We start from the raw sequence: 24,428 nt of genomic DNA on the forward strand, positions 1-24,428 counted from the left end.
TTTTCCTTGCTAGCGGGTTTAGTGTGAACCAGGCGGAGAGCTCTGATATGTGTTCAGAACGAACTGTCTTCCCTTTTGCTGTCCCTTCCCCTCGCATTCCCTCGCCCCCGCCTTTTAGACCAGCATATAGCGTCAAAGCAACAGGCCATCTGGAAATGTCATGCAAGCACAGTTCTTAACTAGAATGTTATGATCCACAACAGCAAACGATGTTTGTGATGTTAGCTAATTAGCTGGAAAGTTTGAGGAGGATAGAGACCACCAGGAAAATGAATTGTAATATTTATAAAAATGTTTGAAGGATCAGAAATACTGTTTTTGTGATAGTGCTTGTTTACACCAGATTATACTACGGGCCTGTTGAATGCTTTATTCTGATTGGCTGATAAATGTTTCACAGGTCACAGCTCTTTTCACACTGCATGACTATCTGGGGTAGCGTTCAGTTGCTGGTGTTTTTACACTGCATGATGGATTGGTGACAGGGGTTTCACACTGCATAGGAAGTATCACCGACAACTTTGTCCCGGTCCGCAAACTAACGCACACGAAAAGTGACAAGGAAACAACGTGAGGTCACGCGTGCAATACCAGAGTTCTCATGAGACTGGGATTATTATTAAAAATGGTAGCCCGCAAAAAGCTTACCATACAAATTGCGTGTGCTCTTTTGCGGCTGAAAGAAGAAAAAAAAATAATCGCCAATGTTATTTTCAGTTAAAACACATTTCACACAGCATGATTTTGAATCGGTTCAGATATCTGATCTCACGGGTGTCTGCGACTTGTCAGTGATTCTCTGAGACCGGGTCTTTGATAATTCACATTGTGTGATTGTAATTCGCGTGCACGAGCAACGATTTGTCTGTGATTTCATGCATTTGTGAAATTGCATTTCAGGCGATTTCTCAAAACCTGTCAGCGAGTCAAAATCAGGGCTAAAATCGTCTGAACTCGGCATAACCTGTCAAATGTTTTAAAAAACCCACCAGAGCAATGTTTATGGTAACTGTGGTACTCTGCTTCGCGTCATGCCGCATTACTACCTTGAGTGTGCATTATTTTCGAATAATTCAATGGCTCTTCGTCAATTATTGACTTCCTTATAATAAAAAATGTGGGATTCCAGCTAAATACATAATTTTCATCATATTTTAATCAGGGATGCACCGATATATTGGCCTCTAATCGCTTTTGGCAGCTAAAACGCATCAGAACTCATGCTGTGATTATTTGAAATCGAGTCACAATAGTGGGGGTTGCATCCAAAAATTTTTTAATTTAAAATCTTTTTGCGAATAAAGTGATTTTTATTCGCATTGTGCCGTTTCTATCACTCGTTTTCTTATGTGATACTTCAGAATCTTAAAATCATGGCCATGAAAACCCAGCTAGTGACAACAGAATTGCAGTTTGTACGCTTTGCACTTCTAGGATTTCATGACATAATAATTCGAAACGAGGAGTAAAAAGCAAAACTATCGATATTGTTAGGTGTCAATGAAATTTTGTATTGGTGCATCCCTAATTTTAATATATAAATATGTTTATAATATGATACCATTTTTGTCACATTTTGTTTTCAGTTGCCTTAAATGGTCTTTGTTTCTGTTTTTGTCTTGTTTGTCGCATAGACAGACACCACTTTAAAACCAAAGGCTAAGCTGAGGCACCATTGAAATTCAACCACGTATAAAAGCCAGGATACCTCTGCCTCCCTGTTTCGAGTGGCTATTTGTCTGGCAGAATGATTTCAGAATCAAATGTGAATTCAACAAGCATAAAAAAAAAATCACTCGCCTGATACAAATCCGCTCTTTCGTCATGTAAGAGAGACAGAGTGCTTTTCGATATGATATTCAAAGCACGCGTTGGGAAAACATTGGAATAGATGCTCAGAGATATTTGGAGCTATTCTGGTACAGCGTGGAATGATCTGTCAGGGGCAATGCATCACTCCCCCTATTAGCCCTGTGTGTGTGCACGCGCGCATACGTGCTTGAGTACAAGACAGCGCACATACAATAAGCATATTTGCAGGCACATGTTCTGTCTGCATCCGATTTGCGCTTGTAGCCATATAGACGTACAGGGAGCCTTCTGTTGTGAGAGACAGCGGCCGATGGCTGTTGGCATGGGACTAAACAAATGCAGACTGCATCACATTTCTTCACAGACAACCCATTCAAATGCCTTTAGTCACTGTAGAGGACGGAAACACGTGCATACATACATATGAACACTACATGCCAATCGGTGTGTCACATAGACGTCGTCATCGTCTTGCTGCCCCTCCCCGTTCTGTGATTGGTTCCCTATGCTGTTTATTGGGTGCTACGAGTGTCTATCAAATGCGTCTGTACGTAGCTCATAGCCAATCGGTGTGTCGCAAAGACATCGTCTTGCTGCCCCCTACCCGTTCTGTGATTGGTTTCAGGCGCAAATTTGGTTCATGGTTTCCATGCTAGTCTTGCAGTGTGAATAAATTTGCGCGCAAGGCAGCATGGGGAAACCCAAAAATGAAAACATTCACACCGTTGATGGCACCCATTGACTTCGACAGTAGGACAAAAAATACTATAATAATAGTGTGTGGTTACCATCATTCAACAAAGAGTTTAGAACAACACAGGGGTGAGTAAATGACAGAATTTTCATTTTTGGGAGAACAATCCAGTCTAGTTCACACTTAACTTCCCAAATCCAAAGGTACAACATCTTCCAGCAAGGGCTACCCGAACCATGCTAACCAGCCAAACCATGACACCTTGGTGATGACACACGTAGGTGTGCGCCTGTGCTCAAGTGCACCTAAATGCGATCCCCTTACCACTGACAGATCAATATACCCCTGAATAATCTATGATCTCCAGAATACCCGGCTCTGGTCATTGATCCTGCCAATCGATCAGGCCTTGAATGCTTCATTTTCCCGAGTGCTCTGTAGTCTAACTCTGGTATTCATAAGTCCCACTCTTCATCTCCAGTGAATTTGCAATACCTTTTGCTCAACAAAAGACTCTTGTGTGTCCTTTTCAGCTGCTAGAATTTAGCACATCTTTTTAAAATGCCTGTGGCGCACTCCCATTGATGCGAAACACCAAAATTGTTTTAAATTTAAAGGGTGTAATATACGAAAGTATCTAATATTGCAGTAAGAAGGTTGTGTATTTATGTGAATGTTTGTAAAATATTGGATTTAAATCATTTTATGGATTGTTTATGGGTGCCTAGACAGCCAGTTTTCCTTGCAATTTTTTTTTGTTTGGGAATGATGTCACGTCTTCTGAGCATCATAAAACTGAATCCTTGACACTCAGCGCTTATGTCTTAAAGAGAACATCAACGGTTCATCTAAACCTTGTCATGAACCTGTCCTACCTTAAACCCTTCAAATTTAATAACCACCAATGGCATCTTACTTCTCAGGCGCTTGTGTGTAAACGTCTTATGAGGCCACGGGTTAACGTCTTCTATACAAAAGCGGAAAATTCTGTCGTCATTTGCTCTCCTGCACGTGGTTCACATGGTTTTTTCCCAAGGTCTTTAAGCTATTATTATGGTGCAAAAGGTTTTTGATACAGTATGAAACAAGCTGGTGGGTAAAATGTTTACGCAAAATAACAGACAACCAAGCATAAACTGCGCCTGTGCTCACATATTCATGCACTCAGTCTCTGAGAAAAGCAGTCAAAAGCTTGTATTTTTAAGACTCATGGCAACCACAACAACTCAAGCAATTTGTGTCGTGTGCACTTTTTGTGTAACCTTATAAATACGCTAAGCATGTTAATCCAGTCTGCTCGAAGGAGTTGCAGGGAGGTCAGGGGCTAAATCAAGGCCACCTAAGTGAAGTGCAATATTACATGCAAATAACCAAAAGCAGTGGACGTGGACATGAAAGAAGAGGGTTGGTTGGCGAGGAGGTCAGTTGCCAATAATATTATCCGGCTCACAGCGCTAAACGGACAAGACAGCGGTTTGAGTGTGTGACTCACATGCTAGCCCAGAACCATCTCTGAAATCGTTTCCTCTTCACTGAGCTGATGTCATAGAGGAGACAGAGCCTACCCAACCTGACCTCCACGCTGACCCGAACCTCCAGCTTCTCTAACATGACTGCCATGTTATTGCTATCACGTTCCTCTCAAAGAATGCCTCAGAAATAATCATGTTGGCAGATATAATCTTCCTCAGAAAAGAGGAAAGGTGGACGTAAAAGAGAACGTGATACTATCAAGAACAAATGAAGAGGTCAGATTCAAAAGTGCGTCTGACATGTTTTCTTTAGTCTTCTTCAGACTTTCGAATGTCCTGAGGCTGAGATTAAGCAGATTTTGACGGAGGATTAATGTGTGTTAATTGTGCGACTGCAGCAAGGGTGATGGCCTATAACAAATTTCCCCAGGTGGGACACTACAAGTTTACCTTAAGCTTTGATTATACTCGCGTTTTGCTCCACACACACTCCTCCGCTGATTAAGTGTGTGTGTGTGTCTTAACAAATAGACGAGACGTTTATAGTTTACGCACTTGTTGTTGCACTATTTTTTGAAACGACAGGGGGCAACAAGAGCAATCGAGTACAAAAGCAACACAAAGTGAAGGATAGAAGAAGTAATTCGCTGGAACAACCCTGGTACTTGTAACAACAGAGCTTGATATCTAAATATAAGAACATGAATCCAAAAACAATCTCGTAAATATGTCTTTATTAAACATTATCATTTCATTAACGTTTTTACTGTACAAACAATACAAAAATCTCAAGGTTTGTATTTTATTCCTCATCCAGTGGTAAATTCAATAAAGTATAAGACAATAACTCTGAATCATGTGTAAAAGAGTTTGGGTTTTAATGGCAAAGTTTCCATACTTTACTTTAAAGGACAAGTTCGGTATTTTAGACTTAAAGCCCTGTTTTCAGATTGTTTATGATGAAATAGAACGGTTTTGACTGAAATTTCTACATTTGCGGCTGCCCTGAGAATTTTTGCGTGTTTGTGTTTCACCTCACACCTCTACAATGGGTTTAATGGTGCACTGAAACAATCCTTCCTAAAATGCATTAAACTTTCAGTTAACAAAGACGTGAAACTCACCGAGTGGTCAGGGGTGTTCACTGATATGCTCACACAAAAATCGCTGCAAAAGATGCTTTCCAACAACTGTTTTAGCATTCGTTGTTAACTTGTGGACCTATTTTTCCAAACGCCTCACACCCGTACATTCTTCCGCTTAGAGCTTGAATAATAGACACTCCAGCCCAGGTGGTGGCGCTAATCCGCCTTTGCCAATTGCAAGAATAGAAACAAAGTTCCCTGCGCGGAGTAATACCGTACCTCACAGGACGTCTAATACAAGTCAATGGAGTTGGTAAAAACTACGATAAAACCTGTTGGAATGCGTCTTTTGCAGCGATTTTTGTGTGAGCATATCAGTGAACACCCCTGACCACTCGGTGAGTTTCATGTCTTTGTAAACGAAAGTTTAATGCATTTTAGGAAGGATTGTTCCAGTGCACCATTAAACCCATTGTAGAGGTCTGAGCTGAAACACAAACACGCGAAAATTCTCAGGGCAGCCGCAAATGTCGAAATTTCAGTCAAAACCATTCTATTTCACCATAAACAATCTGAAAACAGGGCTTTAAGTCTAAAATACCAAACTTGTCCTTTAAGAGTGTCAGATAAACAGTATATGCATTGTTTTGCATGAATTGATCAAAGAGATACGTCACAGGGCTGCCTGCTCAGACAGAATCACCTCGAGGTCGGTCATTTTCGGACACGGAGCTGCACGGGCGGTTACAAAAAATGGCGTGCACACCTCCACACGATATCAGGTCTCGCACACCCAACATGCACGACCGCCCACTCTGCATTGACATCATTTTTGCATCTTATCTTATCTTATCTTTTCCTCTAAATTAATGGTGCTAAAAAGCACTTAAGTGGTTAATTGGCTCATAATCATAGGGAAACCATTTTTAGTGCTAAATATCTCCTGTATAGGTGCTCTGTAGTGCTAAAAATGGTTCCCCTATGATAACGAGCTTTTGGCACTATTTAGCACCATTTCATTTTATTTATTTAGAGTGTAGGTGGCGTTTAGCTTCTTTTACATCTGAACTCCTAAAATGTTGTTAACTTGATAAGTGGGATATTTAATCCCATTACACATTTTTCTATTTACATCAAGGACACAAATTATTCCAAAGATTAATTAAGCCCTAAAAATTCATTATACAGTATTTATCTATTTATTTTAACATTGTCTGAGATGCCTGAGAGCCCCGTCCATTGTGAAATGCCATTGGTTCAAACTCCCCTTCCGCATAACAGCACATCAAACATAATAGAAATTCACAATAATTATATTCAGAATCTGTCCTCTATGAAATTAATTTTATAAAACAATTTTTTTTGATGTCACATCACGTTTCTTAGATATATTTTAAATCTGACTTTTTCCATGTTTAAGTGCTATAATTGAGTCCCCAGTGTTTCTATCAACTTGAAAAAGATCAACCCAGTAACTTAGTTGTGGTAAACCATTCTCTGCAAGCATGTGAAAAATTAGGTCATTCAGATTTCACATGTTTTGTTACGTAGGTAGTAAATCTTATAACAATAATATCACCCCTAAATCTGATCTATCCAACCACGGCACTGCCATTTAGTGCAGTGAAAAATAGCCAGCACAATTAAGTTTCAATTTTAACAAACCACCATCATGGCGATCAGTGTTTGCATTTCATCAACTCATTTGCATTTAAAGGGACACACCCAAAAACGGCACATTTTTGCTCGCATCTACAAAGAGCTAATTTTAACATGCTATAATAAATTATCTGTAGGGTACTTTGAGCTAAAACCTCACATACGCACTCTGGGGACACCAAAGATTTATTTTACATCTTTTAAAAAATCCCATAATATGACCCATTTAACTCTATCAGAAAATGCCAAAATATGTACTCCAGCTGTCACTGGGGCGGTTCCCTTTTAAAAGGTACAGCTTTGGACTTAAAGAGTTCATATTCGTACCTGAAAGGTACACATTGATACCAAATACATACAGTTTGTACCTGAATATTGCATATTAGAACATTTTTGGGGTACCTTTTGTCCTAACAGGGTACATGTTAAAAAAAATTCTAGTTGTATCTTTATATTAACTCTGTCTTACTTAACATTTTATACGGTATTGCTGTAAAATGTCTGAGCCTCACATCAAGCAGTTTAATGTATACAAACATCATTATGTATCACTATATGAAAAATTCACGTAAACACAAACCATTAGCAAACCATTTATGTGCTCCCATAGCAAAGGTTGCCAGATTACCTCGACTCAAGCCTCACGCTCTTTTTATATGTTAAACATTTTAATAAAAAAAATAAAACTAAAAAGTGTTTTGGGACGAATAAGGTCAGAAAAACTGGAGTTTTTCATAGTCTAGAAAGGACTGGCAGAGACACAAGTGGAGCACAAGTGGAGCTCCGAGGAATAATTAGAGAACATCATTTAGTCTCGGCTGTAGAGTTACACCGGAGGGAATAGGCAAGGGTCAAGAGAGGATCAGTCTCAATAGGGATCTTCATCTATTGCGCAGCAGTTTTACGACCTTTACCCTTCTCTGTCGCTCGTCCTCAAACGCTTCAAAGCGGCTAATAATGCACACCGGGCACGAAAACCCAAAGTCCAGCCAGTTCATCGCACTACTAGCTCTAAATTTAGGCTGTCGTCGCGATGACAATCTATAATTACGTGCAATGCTTCTGTGACAAATAGTAATTGGGGCCGTTATTGCATTTAGTATTCTGTGGCATGGTTAACACATTCAAAACATTTAACTCTGACAATACCAGGCAGTACTCAGCGGGTCGTCTCCATGAAGGGTTTATGGATTCAGCCATAGTGCTTATTCGGGCGACAACCTAAAGCTTGTTACGACCCATCCTTTCATATTCTCCACATGCAGTCATTTAATCCAATTACATACCGTCGAATTATCCGAATCAAATCAACTCTTATAGGGTTAAAGTACCCGCTCCCCATATAATAACATTTAGGCTAATTAAACTCTATAGGGGTTGATTAAATTGAATCATTTTACAGGTTTTTACCGAGCACTCGCTCGACCAAAGTAGATCACGGTGTGATTCACAACTCAACTACAATCCACACACTCGCTGCTGCTGCTGCTGCTGCTGCTGTATAACGACCCGGTTTTCTAGTCAGGCTGAAAACCTCAAGGGAAGGTACAAGTAAAATCCCCATCGCTATGGCAACCAAGCAGTCGTTTACTGGTGTAGAAATCGTTCGTTTCAGAGGTTGCAACATTATTGGCTTTTACGGCAGCTTGCCACCCCTCTTACGAGTCCTGCTGTTGTGTCTGCCGTGAGACCCTGCCAAATCCCACCTCAATATCCTCACACTGCATTTAAGCGAGCGTATTAGCTGTTTCGCCTCGGCCTGAAGTAGACATGAGAGTATTAGCGCAGAAACGTGCGCTGAGGAACGTGCCGAAACTTTAGCAAAAGTGAAGAAATCCTTATAAGAAATCGCACACACTCGACCCTAAAAAAACTGATGAGGTGGGTTGTTTCTTTAATGACCCGCTAATGAGTAAAAGATCACCTCACCCTGCACACCCTTACTAATTAGATCGACATTGACAACAATATTGTTTTCCATTGGCAGCCACCAGGGAGCAAAATCAATCTCTGACTTTACAGACAGCAGCCACCTGAGCTGAGAAAAACGAGCCCTGAGGCCAAACTCCAGAGTCTCATTTTAAAGGTGTTGCACTTAACCAGCGTATCGATTCAGTTCATAGAGAGGCGTCGCGAGTAATCGCTAATGCATTTATGGTGCCTTTAATATCTCAGACATCATAACAAAGCAAAGGCTCTGATGACACCCAGTTAGTAACAAAATCTCACAAGCTGTCATAATTAACAATAACAAAAGGCAAAGTAACACTCTGAAAGCACTTTAAGGCCCTATATACCAAATTAACACCTACGGTAAGACACCGGCAGATCAACATAACACGGCATCACCTTGAGTTACATTACCCACCTCAGAAAGCATCGACGGATTGTATGATGCACATGACGCACAATAAGCGCTTGCTGGTCCCTACACAGTTTATGGAGTCCGGGTCTGCAGGACTAAAACAAGCACGAAAATCGCTTCTCTGGGATGCTCTTGGTGCGTGATTTATAGGCCTGTCATGTAATGGTGTATATAAACACCATATTTCAGGATGAGATGATTTTGGTGTCACAAAACCTGCCAATTCTCGGCAGCGTAACAAATTTGATGTCTGAACCGATGCAATGAAAGCGTACAACGTTAGCACGGATAAAGTCCCTGACAAGATCGCAGCTGAGGCAGAATGAATGTTTTCTGAAAGCTTTCCTCGCCAATAAAGTTCTCGGTGACTATGTTGAGCCTTCGACAATTTTCCATTAAAAAGCACTCAGTGCGAACACATCTGACCAGCTGCGAGGATAGCGTGTAAAGCGGGGCATGTTTCTGCAGGCTTCAGGGGATATTTGAACATCCCAACCGGAATTTGCATCGCAGATGTGACGATGATCAGCAGGGGTGTGTTCTTATGAATAAACATCACTTTTATTTTGGATAATTATGCGTTTGACTATTTTATGTTCGGCTCCATCAGCATAATAACATGACATCGCAATGCCTATTAGTGATAAGAGCAATTCCATGCAAATGTCAACATTACCATGAAAAAATTAAGTTTTAAACCAAATGTTTTTAACTGTACTGATATTTCATGCATTCTGATTATTAAAACAGTTTAAGAGATGGATTCCTTATGCTAAACCTAAGCAAAGTGTCAAAAACACTTCACCAGGGTTCGTACAAGTTTTGAAAAGTTTTTAGAACATAAAAGATTCATACGTTCATATCTTGCTTTATTCCTTTTATGGTCAGTTTCAGTGCAGCAAGTACAGTGGAAGTCCTTATATGGGCATTTTAACCAGAATAGCGAAAAGTGAATTATAAATTATCCAGAGATAGTGGGATAATGTTTTGTTTATGTTGCAAACTCGTGATTCGCTCCTCCTGCTGGACGCCTCCAGGGGTTCGAGTTTATTCGGACAGCTGATCTGTCTTTTATAAGTCTGATAAAACTAATAGTAGAAGAATAGTACTCTATGGGGTGGATTCCCGGACAGGGATTAGCTTAAGCCAGGGCTAGACCTAAATTTAATAAGGAAATATAACTAGTTTGAACAAACATGCCTCACTAAAAACATTACGTGTGTGCATTTTGAGGCAAAACAAAGGGCACTGATGTATTTTAAGATATGTCCGTGCAAGTTGTTTTCGGTTTGGACATTACATTTATTTTAGTCAAGGAATAGTCTAATCCCTGTCCGGGAAACCGCCCCTATAGGTACTCAAGATTAAAATGAGATTAGCAGAAACGGCGTGTGTTTTATTTTTTCCATAGATGTGTGCGTGCGTGCGTGCGTGCGTGCGTGCGAGAGAGAGAGAGAGAGAGAGAGAGAGAGAGAGAGAGAGAGAGAGAGAGAGAGAGAGAGAGAAATGGCAGGCCTCGTTTGGCTTGTGTTTCTTCATTAACTCTGCGTTCTCCTCATGCAGATGGGCAGCTGCATTCAGGTGTGTCTGCGCTGAGATAAAGAGTCAATCAGGGAAAGAGGACGACAGCAAAAGAACTAAAATAACCTCCATAATTAAGCAGCAAAACAAAGGCGCCCATTGATTTCCTGTCCAAGGCTAAAATGGAGGGCACAGAAATGGAGCGAGGATGTGTTTGTATGTGGGTGTGCTCTTTAAGAACCGTGCAAAGGCCTGAATGCTGTTAAAAATGGCTGAGTAACGTCTGTTTGTGTTTAACTGACCCTGCACAATAATGCTGTCTGTAAGAGTGGTTTAATAAGATGCTTCCAGAACCTTTCAGACCTACAAAAGATTTTTACAAGGGGTTAAACTGGGATTTTTTAAGCTCACAACACACACAGTTTCTGCATATCTCATGTTAATCTTGAGCACCTATAGAGAACTATTACATCCTTTATATCTCCAAAGAGTTTTATTAGATTTTAAAAAGACAGATCAGCTGTTCCGATTTTTTCAGAATAAATCTGAGCTCCTTGAGGCCAGCAAGCAAGCAACACACACAAAACATTATCTCATCATCTCTGGATTCACTACATGTTCGTGTCATTTATATTATATGCACTTACGCGCTTGATTGCAAAAAAAACCACATTTGATGCAGTTTTACTTACCGCCTGCGACTCATAAACCACCTGGGACCGCCCCATTTTAACAAAAACAAACACACACGCATAACTCACTGCTACCTCGTAAACAAACTATTTTCATAAGGCTGGGTTCATTGGGAAGCTGAACAAGCTTAAATTTCACTCACAAACAACAACACACTTCTTCGGTGACGTTGATTTCGTGTCTGCTCTTGGTTGGTGTGTGCATGCACTATTCTGGTTAAAGTGCCCATATATGGACTTCTACTGTACTTCCTGCATTGAACTTGTCCATAAAAGAAATAAAGTTACATATGAATCTACCTTGTTCGAATAAACTTTCTGAAACTTGTATGAACCCTGGTGAAGTGCATTCGGCACAGAAATACTCTGTCATACGTCCAACACTTTGCCTATGTTTAGTATGAGGAATCCAACTCTTAGGGGTGACGCACTTCAAAGCTTTTATGCTTCAGCTTCAAAGCCGGCATATGTTTTCAGTTGTTTCCAATGGAAGCGCAGCGTTTTTCAAAAAAGCCAGCAGCTGGCAGTTTTTTCCGCACTGAAAGCCGGCGCTCTGCGTTTTTTCCGCACTCAGCGCTGAATGCCGAGAGTTGAAAAATATTCAACTTTAGATGAAAAGCTCAGATCGTCAATGTCAGTTCTCACACGTCCGTCCAATCACAGTAAAGGAGGAGTGGGACAAATATCATAAACAACATCCGCCGCGACCAAACGACTGATAAACAAAGCAGAAGTTATCACAGCAACCAAAGCGCTTAAGAAATCTGGCAGTCGATTGAAATAAAGCTGTCCGCCGGGCATTTTCAGCCGCGCAAAAAAATCTTTGGTGTGCACGCCCCCTTAAACAATGTTAATAAGTCAGACTGATTTAAATTACTTTAACCCCCCTCCCTAAGTTCTGGGAACCTTAAAGGCGGAGTCCATGATGTTTGAAAGCCAATGTTGATATTTGAAATCACCTAAACAAACACGCCCCTACCCCAATAGAATCTGGACCTTCTGTTGATAGACCCGCCCCACACATACGCAACCCGGCATTTGATTTGATTTGATTGGCTATAAGTGTGTTTTGGTAGTCGGCCCGTCTCCTTTTCCAACGCGTTTTTCAAACATCGTGGACTCCGCCTTTAAATCTTGTGGTAATCTTGGTTTAGTTTTTTATAAACAGATATTTAACAGAAAACAAACAACAGTATAAATGATAGCGGGTAAATTAAAAATGCATATAATGTACATTTAAACACTGTAAATGATTTCTGTACATTGTAAAAAATAAGCTGTAATTATGCAGCTGGTTGCCAGTAACTTACAGTAGAAAATAAAGACTGAAAATGTTTCATGTTCATTTAACTTGGAACAAACTGTTGCCAGTAAATAACATCAATGTAAAATCTACAGTAAGTTACTGGCAGCTAGTTGCCATTAATACCCAGTAATACTGTAATTTCTACAGACATTTTTTACAGTGTTGAAATGACAGTATTACTGGCACCTGTTACTGCCAGTAACTTACTGTAGATTTATGTTATTTTGCAACCAAAATCTTAAGGAAAACATTAAATACATTTACTTATTTGTTTGTTTGTTTATTTATAAATTTTTGTACTTTAACAAGACAAAAATCAACCTTATTAAAATGATTCAAATGTAGAGAAGTATTGTGCAGCTTTTAAACTGACCAAGAGAGTGTAACAAGTGACCAGTGACCGATTCTCTATCTGTGTTTGTTGTGGGTCTATCTCTTCTCTTGACAGTGACTTTTTCATTTTCAGCCCTGGCAAGGCTCAGCAGCTCATCCCAGAGGACAGAGACGGTCTTCAAACAGGGAGGTGAGAGAGAAAGAGCCTTTTTCCTCTTCTCAATCCCGATCACTGTTGCTTCACTGACTCCAGTTAACTCCAAACAATCTAAGACCCTCGTTCTCTAAACACACACGCGCGTGCACACACACTAAGATTAACCTTAATCAGGTTATTATATTTTGCTTTTTCAAAATTCAATTGTATAAACCATTTAAAAAATACTTTCCTCGTTTTGGATTTATTTATTTATTTCTCAAGGGGCACATTTCTCATTAAGAAAGCTTTATGCATAAACAACAAGAAAGTACGATTGAAAAATGCCTAAAATCCTGTGCGAGTGCATGAAATGCATGAGATGAAAAGTCATATCAGTGACCTAGAAAAAGCTGTTTTCTCTGTGCAAATTGTTTTAAAGAAAGTGAAATACTAAGATGAATACAATTGGCTTTATTATTGGACATTTTCTCTGAACCGAGGTCATGAAGATGAACTCGGAAATCAGTTGAGGGATCAATAAAACAATAAAAAAGTGATGCAACCAACCTTGTCTTTATTATCTGTATTGCATACTAACTATACTTGCAACTCACACCACCAGATGTGAAAAAAGGCATATAGATGACAATGAAAACTTTTTTTGTTCAGTTATTCTGTTTAATGTTATTTTTCATTTGCGCAATTAGCGTTAAAAATGTACAGACTTGTGTTTAGACCCCCTCACATGATTTTTGACAGAGCATCACTCAAATGATACCCAACAGGACCTCACAAAGCACTTTGATGACCATCAAGGAGTGTGGCCACTGTGGGTCATGTGTAAGATTTGAAAGTGCTCAGGTTTTGAAAAAAAAAATTATGATCATCTTCCAAAAGTGGGGGGCAAATGTAAAAACTTAAAAAATTGGAAAGGACACGTCACAACTTAGTTATAATGACTGCAACACCCCTGGTGGCCGCACAAAACAAGTGTGTGACCGCAAAGACACCTAGGCAGTTTGGAAACACTTTCCCCAAACGCTGTGAGATTTTGCAGACAGGATGTCACATCCGTTCGGGTGGAGGAAGTGAGATGCCCCACACAAGCAGATGGAGGAAGAAGGGACAGAGGGGTAGAATCTCATTAGGTCTGGAATGTGTTAGTGGTGACGACCTGACAGGATCAGATTAGTGATGCACACTTTCTCTCTCTTTCGCTCTCCCTCCTGTCACCCCCATCTGCTATACCGCTCCCGATAGAAAGGGGAAAATCTGTGAACTGTGTGAATGGAGTCAAGCTAAATCACCTGTGCCATTTGCACTTAAACATGGGCAGACAAACTGTTGGCACCATGAGTACACGTTAAATAAATATTGCATTTAAAACATATCTAAATTTTAGAAATCTACACACTGTAATGGCAGGCCAGGTGAAGTTTTTTCATACAGAAATGAAATTGCAGTGACCAGAGCAAAGACACTATTAATGATTAATGATATGAAATGATTGACAGCACTGACGTTCTTAGTTTCAGTAGTTACCATGACTTTTCAACAAAGAAAAAACTCACTGTGGCCTCCTCGCAGGGGGGCGGGAGAGCGGTAGATGGAGACGGGGGACGGGTGATGCCTAGCTCCTGCCGGGTGATGGTGATGCTGGGTCTCAGAATGAGAAAACGTGGAGGATGATAGGACAGGGGGGTTTTCTGGGTTCAAGCCCCACGAGGTGCCAAAAACAACACACCCTACGGCCAGGGGCAGGACGCGGGCGAGCCATAAGGAGCCTCGGGTCTCGGAGTAGGGGCGCATGGTTATCGCCCCCTCCTCGCTGCAGAAGTGGATGGTTTCAGTAGGTGGGAGAGGAAGACAAATGTGTGGACCTGCACCTGATGTCCATTAAGATCCCATGGTAGGGAATGCAAGCACCTATATCGGCAAAAATCCAATGCAAAATCCTAGGGTTTGACAAAGAGGTCCTGAAAGAGTTTGCAAATATAGTTATTCCTCAGTCCCAGCAGATGTTTCAGTTGCTCCTTCGAGAGACAGAATCAAAGTGCAGCGTATCCCTTATTGACCCAACTCATCTCTGGAAACGAACAGCAACCGGTAACCTGCACCACTCTGTGCGGTCCTGCCCGCTTTCTCCACAACTGAGACGGAGAGCCGCTTTCCTCTCCAGCGCTGGCGTCCGCACACACACACGCAGCCAATGAATCAAAAGTCTTGACAGATATCGAATGCCAAACCCCCCTCCAACAGTCTCAAAGCAAGAAAGAGAGACAGAAAAGAGACTCAGAGAGAGATGCTGCCGGAGAGGAGGGAGGGAGAGAGGAGTGGGGGGATGGACGGGGGAGGCTCGACTCAGGTGAAAGTAAGAGGAGACGACGGGATGGATGTGGAAGAGGAGGCGGGAGCTGCTTAGATGTGGGCCAGCCCTATGCAAATCGCTCCGGAGCGGCGAGCAAATCAGGAGGGCTGGCTACCTCTGCAGAGGAGTGAGCAGGCTTTGAATCACGAGGAAGAGAGAACGCGCGCGAGATAGAGAGAGAGAGAGAGCGTATAGATGAGGGCGAGCGAGAAGAATGTGAGAGAGAGGGAAGGAGTGAAAGAAAAGCGAGAGAAACGGGGAGAAAGCGAGAGATGCCTCGCAGGCAGCGATAGAATCGGATTTCTTGGTGATAAGGATGTCATATGAGCTGAGAGATCTGCTCCGTGTTTCGGATGCCCACAGAGGCGGAGGGAGCGAGAGATTCATAATACGTATAATGTTACACAGATCTGATACAGGTTGATATTCATTTCTTCGGCAGACACAAACAAATGTCGCCGCTTCGGCAGACAGGCGGTCTCACAGAACCAACAACTGGAAAATGCAACAGATAAACGTTTGCAGTTATCCTTTAGTGAAGAACAATATCCTTAATATGTCAGGTGTTTCTTCTACACACAGGGTTCACACACCTGTCTGGTTTTGCAGGTCTGTCACTGGGGCAGTACCCATTTAAAAAGTACAGCTTGCACCTGAAGAGTTCTTATTAATACCTCAGATGTACATATATATACCAAATGTATACAGTGTCAGAAAAAAAGGTTCAAAACTGTACCTTTTTTGTCGCTGAGGTGGTACCCCAAGGTACTGTTTTGTACCTTTACAGGTATACTAAACATAATACAATGTTGTATCTTTTGGGGTACATTAATGTACCTTAAGAATCTATTAAAGGTACAGTTAACTGTATTGTACCCCTAAAATTTAACTGTTACAAAATTGTTCCTTAAGGCAGTGGTTCTCAAACTGGGGTCCGGGGCCCCCAGGGGAGCCGTGAGACGGTGCCAGGGGGGCCCCAGTTTTATTACATTTTATAAAATAAATTAATTTATCATACATTTCGTGAAATTAAACCCCCCCAAAAAAAACATACATTTTCTTTGTGGGGCCGCGAAGGAATGCACCATATACAAGGGGGGCCGCACACAGAAAAAGTTTGAGAACCACTGCCTTAAGGTACACAATTGGTCCTTAGGGTATAATATTGTACCCCATAAGGTACAACATTTCATTGTGTTGTATACCCATAAAGGTACATTTGAGGGTACCACCACAGTGCCAAAAAAAGGAACAACTTTGTACCTTTTTTCTGAAAGTGTATATGGTAAACATAAGGACCTTTTTAAAGTGTACTATGACGGCTGTGTTATACATATTTTGACCATTTTTGTCTTACTTTGTACCAGACGTCAGGCATTTATCATGAAAGAATTTCTTATGAAATTTTCTCAAGCTCAAACTAGCTGAGATTTTTACACTTCAATGTTTTCATTTTTGTTCCTTATAAAGTATGAGAAACATCTGAAACATTCAGAACGGTGTAAATAAAAAAGAGATACTGTATAGATAGCAGGTTGTTATCACAGCGGAGGGTCTTGTATCACAATGAAGGGGCATATTTTTTGATAACAACCTGCTGACTGTACATGATCATGCTTATTACATGGCTATTTACCTCATTAGTAAGGAACTTTAAATATTGATTTGAAATATTTTATTTGCTTATTTTTAATGAATGCAGACCTACCATGAGGAAAACACGTTTTTTTTTAGTATCATGAACACTATTTAGTTTAACCTTTTGTAAATATCATGTCATTTATGCTATTAAAATACATTTTTATATTAGATTTTTGTGTAATATTAAACTGCACATTTTGTTATCTGAAAAGAATGAACCTTAGAATGTTGTTGCTGGCCAATCACAATCAAGCATTTTAGAGTGCCGTGTCTTTTACCCACTCATAAGGCAGTAATTATTTTTTAACATGAGAGGTTGAACTGTGATGTTTTCAGCAATATCAAACTGATAAAGTTATGTCTTTCCTCATTTAAAGCAGCAGTTTTTCTACGCAGACTGTCGCAGAAAATTTGGATGTGGATCTCGCTGAGACTAATCGTGTAAAATTGCCTAAACCCAAAAACATCTAATTCATCATATTTCAATCTGTCACCACCCACAGTCTCCTCGCTGACAAACGTCTTCTTTATAGCGGCTCATCACGAGAGATGAGAGCCTCTTATCCGTGTGCCAAAGATTAAGCTTGTTTACTCATTGTGCTCATGCAACATAAACCAAAGAGGAAATGAACACAGCTTAGAGTCCAGATGAAGTCACCGCGACCCATCTCTCATAACAAGAACATGCCAGTCAACTCTCGACATCTAGTAGTCAACACTTAAACGTGTGGTTTGGGGTGCTGAAAACAATAAAATGTCAATTGTCTTCCTTTCTAAATATTTGTTGAAACATTTATGTAAAAATCTATATATTAATTATCATTAGTAATACCACGGGTCTGTTGAATTCTTTATTCTCATTGGTTGAGAAATGTTCCATCGGTCGTCAAATATTCCTTACACATTAATTTCATTCCACACCTGTCTGTCTATCTTAAACATAAAAAGGCAAACTTCATAAAACACTGCAAACGTTGTAAGGTATTCACTAACTCATTAAAAAACAGCTACAGTACGTGATTACTCACTGCCCAACCATTTAAATGGTCCATGTGATCCCAAACCTTCTTCATAATTCACCTTCAACAGTTTGGTAATGAGAAATTCATTTTCTTCACAGGAGGGAAGGATGTGGTCTGCTTTAATGAGACTGAAGGGTTGCAAAGATGTTTTACTTAAACCTGACTTTTTTGGGGGGAAAATGAACAAAACTCTGTATTCAAGTAAGTGAATAAACTACCTTAACCCGATTCACAATGTACGCTTGTCATAATAACGTAGAGCTGTCGGGTCAGACTTTGCAGGAAATGTCAATAGTTTGTCTACAAACATAAATAAGTAGAGCGACATTTAAATTCTTGTTTCAAACAGAGATGGCGATAGAGAGGAAAAAACTGTAGCTTTAACATCAGAACTCCCAAGAATTCATGTCAGCACCTCACCTTTAAATGGTGTTTATACCACGGGTCTGTTGAATGCTTTATTCTGATTGGTTGAGAAACGTTCCACAGGTATGCATTATTTTTTTGATAAATGCACACCTAAGCTGTCAAATGTCTTAAAATAACCACCAGAGTAATGTCTATGTTAACCGTGGTATAAGCGGTACATTTGACTCCGCTTCACATCATGCCACATAACCACCTTGGTTGTGCATTATTTTTGAATAATTCAACAGCCCATCATCAATAATTCCTTATATACACATCAAAAGCTAACATATTTATTTGTATGAGTAGATTACATACAAAGTCAATGCAAAGGCGGGAATAGACACAAGTTCATGCCAGGCGATGCACATGACACAAATGCACTGGGTCATTTTTATCCCAGCATTGGATCATTTTTAACCCAGCATTTGGTCATTTTTAACCCAGCATGTGTTTTGTCCAAGATTTACCCAGCTTAGGTCAAAAATATGTTGGGTATGACCCAGAGCCGAATAAAAAATGACCCAGTGCTGGGTTAAAAATGACCCTGTGCCGGGTTGAAAATGACCCAGTGCTGGGATAAAAATGACCCAATGATGGGTTAAAAATTACCCAATGATGGGTCATGTGTATCTGCTGATACATTTGGCAAAAAAAGTGATTCTGATTCAATGATGGGTTAAAAATGTCCCAATGATGGGTTAAGAATGACCCAAAGCTGGGATAACAATGACCCAAAGCTGGGATAAAAATGTCCCAATGATGGGTTAAGAATGACCCAAAGCTGGGATAACAATGACCCAAAGCTGGGATAAAAATGACCCAATGATGGGTTAAAAATGACCCAATGATGGGATAAAAATGACCCAATGATGGGTTAAAAATGACCCAAAGCTGGGATAACAATGACCCAAAGCTGGGATAAAAATGACCCAATGATGGGTTAAAAATGACCCAATGATGGGATAAAAATGACCCAATGATGGGTTAAAAATGACCCAATGATGGGTTAAAAATGACCCAATGATGGGTTAAAAATTACCCAATTATGGGATAACAATGACCCAAAGCTGGGATAACAATGACCCAATGATGGGTTAAAAATGACCCAATGATGGGATAAAAATGACCCAATGATGGGTTAAAAATGACCCAATGATGGGTTAAAAATGACCCAATGATGGGTTAAAAATTACCCAATTATGGGATAAAAATTACCCAATGATGAATTAAAAATGACCAAATGATGGGTTAAAAATGGACCAATGATGGGTTAAAAATGTACCAATGATGGGTTAAAAATTACCCAATGATGGGTTAAAAATGACTATGTTGGGTTTTTGTTATGCAATCATTGGTTAAAACAACCTAGCAGTTGATTTAAAACAACCCAGCATTGGGTCAATTTTAACCCAGCGTTGTGTTCTGTCCAATATTTACCCAACATAAGAGCGGATTCACACCGGATGCGTGGCGTGAGCGTCTCAGCTGCGTGCCGTGTCCATTTTTATTTAGGCTCCCATGTTAGCAGGTTTGACCGTGCACACTGCCTGCATGACACGCACGTCTCAGGCGCGGCTCGAGCCACACTGAAAATGCGTGCATTCTAGGAATAGGACCGACGCCTATTTTTCACGCCACACGTAAGCGTCTTGGAAGCGTCAGGTCAGTTTATCAATAGGAAACATACAAAGGCTTGCGGCAGCAGCGCTGTGTCAGAAACGCTTCTGGTAAGCAAGGGCATAGAAAACGCCATACAGCTGACATGCGAAAGACACGCAACAGACAAGCCACGCAGCCAGTGTGAATCGGCCCCAAGTAAAAATAACCCAGCAATTTTTAGAGTGTAGTATTTGTCTCCATAATAGAAAAATAACGCAGAAATAAATGTTGTTGTTGACGGTGTCCGTGAAGACACTCCTCATTTCGCAGTGTTTTTATTTGTGTGAGTGAGGCAAACAAAAAGTCCTGCAAGTAATCTAAAGCAAATATTCACTTCGCTTTTGGTGTGTACACATCATAAGTCTCCTGTCTTTATGTCCGGCCAAGCTTCTTCTCTCTCCAAATGTCTGCTCACACTTTATAGTACGGAACATTTTTAGACAATGTGGCATAAAAATCATTTAGGGCTCCATTCAGTTGTGCTTAAATGTCTGAAAACAGCAAATATCTGAGCTATGCAGTATAATCCATTTGGGGTTTATTTAGTGGAAACTTAATGAAAAATGGCAGTAAAAGAGAAGGTTAGATTTTCCGTGTCTGCGATTCCACGCATACATAAAATGATCTTAGTCCCTCCCCATCCTGCTTCCTCCGCTCGCATACAGCTTGCAGACTTTTTTGCAGAAGTCACAATATTTGTAATGACTTTCGCAAACAAGGCCCGTTTTCTCCAGATGGCTCATTAGGTCTCTTCGAGAACAACACGGAGTCATGTGTTGTTCCACAAACGAAAAGAAGAGCTGATTGGATGATCCGTGAGTCTGATGATAGTGTCCCATTAGCGCATTTCATCTGTGGCAGCAAGAGTCCCTCTTTCCTGTGGCTCTGAGGACTGCTTAAAGCACTGGTGTTAAATAAAAATCAATGTCAGAGGAGTCTCGGCACAAACTCTCCGCGTAAACCAGCCTGCCGATTCAATTTGACTTCCAGCTGGAAAGCCTCTCAGCCCTTGGTTTGTATTCAGATGTTAAATGATTGTGATTGCTGTCAGCGTGGAGGTGTGTTGTTCACTTTTGTTACAAGGGTGCAGGTCCGTGTGAGGGATGTGCTGTACTACAACGTTACCTGGGGTGGGGCATGAAGGGGCAGGAGAAATGCGTGGGAAACCTGCTTTAGCAATATCTTACAACACTGTAAATACTGATTTTATATCAATAATATAATAGTAGAAGATGTTTGATTGTTACAGGTGGTTGACCAGATGGATTATGAGACCTGGTGGATTTAATTTCTGGAAAAATAAAATGGTCAAGATGGTTTGGGAGTATTGTAGCCCGTCTTATTAAAGTTGGAAGTTGAGCTGGTCAAACTAAACCAGTTAGGACAAGCTAAAAATTCACGATGGTAAAACCAAGGTAACCACAAAATAACCAACCATGGTTTAAAAAAAAAAAAACATAGTTAAACAATATTAAGGGTAGTAAAGACATGGTTTTGCTGATAGAAAACTACACAATAAAACTATTTTGAATTTTCATTTGGGGAAAACTAAATTGGTTAATTTGGATTTATTAACAATTGCGACTTTTTAAACACTGCATCCTGGTGTGAAGTATATGGACAGCATTGGTATAAATATCAGCTCCTCCAAACAAATTCGTTTTTAGCACGTTTGAGTTTTCTAGTTAAACATTTTAATATGTTTAGCTCACAAAACCAGTTATTCTGAAATGCCTGAATTACCCCAATGAAAAAAACTCAATTAAAACTCAAACACAAATCAAATAGACTATTAAAAACAACTGAAAGCATCATATGCTGATCTCTAAAAGCTAGCACAGAGGATTTCCCTTTCAGCTGTTCACGCTTCTCATATAAGTGTTGACTTTATTATTTACAAACCACATTTCATAAAACTACTGCAGGTTTTGTAATTCCAATTCAACTGAGCGTTTTTCGATTAGCGTTGCATTTCAATAGCATCATCAGAAATGAAAACATCTCAGTGATCTTCTTATTAAATAAATGAATGTTTGCTGTTAACGAATGAGGATGAATGCTTTGATATGTTTTAAAGCTCTACAGTGGCAAGAAGCTCAAAAATATTAATGTCTCCTCTCTGAAAACAACAGCGTGGACAGGAACACAGTAAACCCAATTTGAAGCGCTCTTTAAAGTTGGCTTCAAGGAACCGTAAGGCTGCAACCCAAGACAAGCTCGCAAGCATCGCTTTATCATCAGCGCACACTTTATATCCGCACGGTGCAGAAAGAATAAAGAGAGAGAGAGAGAGAGAGAGAGAGGGAGAGAGAGAGAGAGAGAGAGACGGACTGCAGATGCCGAGGGGTGTTGATAAAACGCTCTCTGCGTGACAGAGTGAAAGAGAACAACAGCACAAGGCTGATATGATTGAATTGACACTGTTAAGAAAAGATGAAAGTGATCCTGACTGAACCCATACTACAGTATAATCACATTTATGTGTGTGTGTGTTTGTGTGTGTGTGTGTGTGTGTGTGTGTGTGTGTGTCAGTACTGGGTTAAATTCTACATTGCAAATTCCCCAATTGGCTTTCTTTAATTCATGAAGTAGAATTCAATTTTAAATTGACTACACCTCTCAAATTTAAATTGAATGAATATTGGAAAGATTAAATTGTTGAATTGCTATTCAGAGAAATTCAACACAGTTTCAAAACAAAGGACATTCATTTGACGAGCAGTTTTACCACATTAATTACTGTACTATTGATTTCCTTATACATTTTGCCAGTAGAATCAATACATTTAATGGCATTTGAATGGAAAACATTGTTTCATTACACGGCGCGAATAAATACTTGATTCTGATTGTCCAGTCGTGCCATTCCAATGTCAATTATTCCTAGATAATGACTCTCAAAACTAATAATGCACACTCAGCTGGGCACTTTAAGTCATCTTAAAAGGGGCAGTTCAAACATCTGCAAAAAATATAAAGATATACAGTATAGACATATGCATAAATAATAACATGTTTGAGATTGTATTTGCAAATGATTAAACGAATGCATTTGAACTTGAACACATTGGCTTAAAGCCGTTAGGAAATGGTTCTTCTTTGTGAACGGTTTGGATTTCTTCCAAATAAGCTAATAAAATATATAGTATAAACTATAATATAATATAAACTGTTTGAAGAGTTTGGTTCCAAAACGCGATAAACGGCATAAAAAAGTTACCACCAAAATCAGTATTGTATCAGGTTAGTATTAAAAAGTAAATTCTTAATTTTACACAAAATCTGATATCCACCGTGTTATTATGTCATTTTTGTATCCTTTTTTTTCAAACCGTGACAAACGGCAGTGCTCCTTCTCGGCAGAATGGAATAAATCCGCTTAACCAATCACAGCGCACCATTCCACGCATTGTAAACAATAAGGGTGGCGTTTTGAATACCTAAACGGACAAACTGCTCTACAGACCGCGTTTCGTCACTACGTTATCTGAGACGATGACGTATTTGTCCTGTGTCGGCTAGCGTAGCTTCTTTATGCGTTTCAAAAGAGAGAATAAATTCTGAATAGCGTTCAACACTGATGTGAGTGTGAGATCTTCAGCACCACGGACAGCAGCGGTTCCAGTGATTCAATGGTCTTTACTGGCAGTGATGCAGTCAGTGCTTTCGCTGATGTATCACGTTGTGTTTATAATAGACTAATTTAATGTAGTAGGGGTTGTGATGGGGGTGTGGAAACATCGATGGCCACTGTCTGATACAACAGCCTGGCTAACTGCATTAAATATAAATGAGTCATAAAATCTAAACTGACAGAAGCAATTGAAAAAGGAAAGCATGTTTGAAGAATTAAAAATGTATTACAGACATCACTTATGGATGAATGTTGGCACTGCTATCTTTCATACAAGCCTGCGACAAAAGAGATGAATGTGGACATCATAAAGGTGTGAAGACATACAATACAGTACACACAGTCACATGCTCATTCGTGCCCACATACAATTTGAAATGATTCGAGCTTTGTGACATGGTGCATTATCCTGCTGGAAATAGCCATCAGAGGATGAGTACATGGTGGTCATAAAGGGATGGACATGGTCAGAAACAATGCTCAGGTAGGCCGTGGCATTTAAACGATGCCCAATTGGCACTAAGGGGCCTAAAGTGTAAGCCCATTCTCCTCTGACCTCTAGCATCAGCAAGGCATTTTCGCCCACAGGACTGCCGCATACTGGATGTTTTTTTT

General features: G+C 40.1%; 1 protein-coding gene across 7 annotated transcripts in view; it reads right to left on the minus strand.

The window, feature by feature from the left end:
* The window catches only part of nrxn3b (neurexin 3b), a 398,467-nt gene that overhangs the window by 153,417 nt on the left and 220,622 nt on the right, over positions 1–24,428 (minus strand). For 2 of the 7 annotated variants that reach the window (XM_065268756.2, XM_065268755.2), the window contains exon 1: positions 14,650–15,420. The exons of the other annotated variants lie outside the window; for them this stretch is intronic. In XM_065268756.2, the coding sequence (XP_065124828.1) occupies positions 14,650–14,887 (238 nt within the window). In that variant the 5' untranslated portion in view covers positions 14,888–15,420. Of the gene's footprint in view, positions 1–14,649; positions 15,421–24,428 lie in introns of those variants that run through there. 7 annotated transcript variants of the gene reach the window in all.

Source organism: Paramisgurnus dabryanus, chromosome 12 (assembly GCF_030506205.2).
Source record: "Paramisgurnus dabryanus chromosome 12, PD_genome_1.1, whole genome shotgun sequence".
NCBI lineage: Eukaryota > Metazoa > Chordata > Actinopteri > Cypriniformes > Cobitidae > Paramisgurnus > Paramisgurnus dabryanus.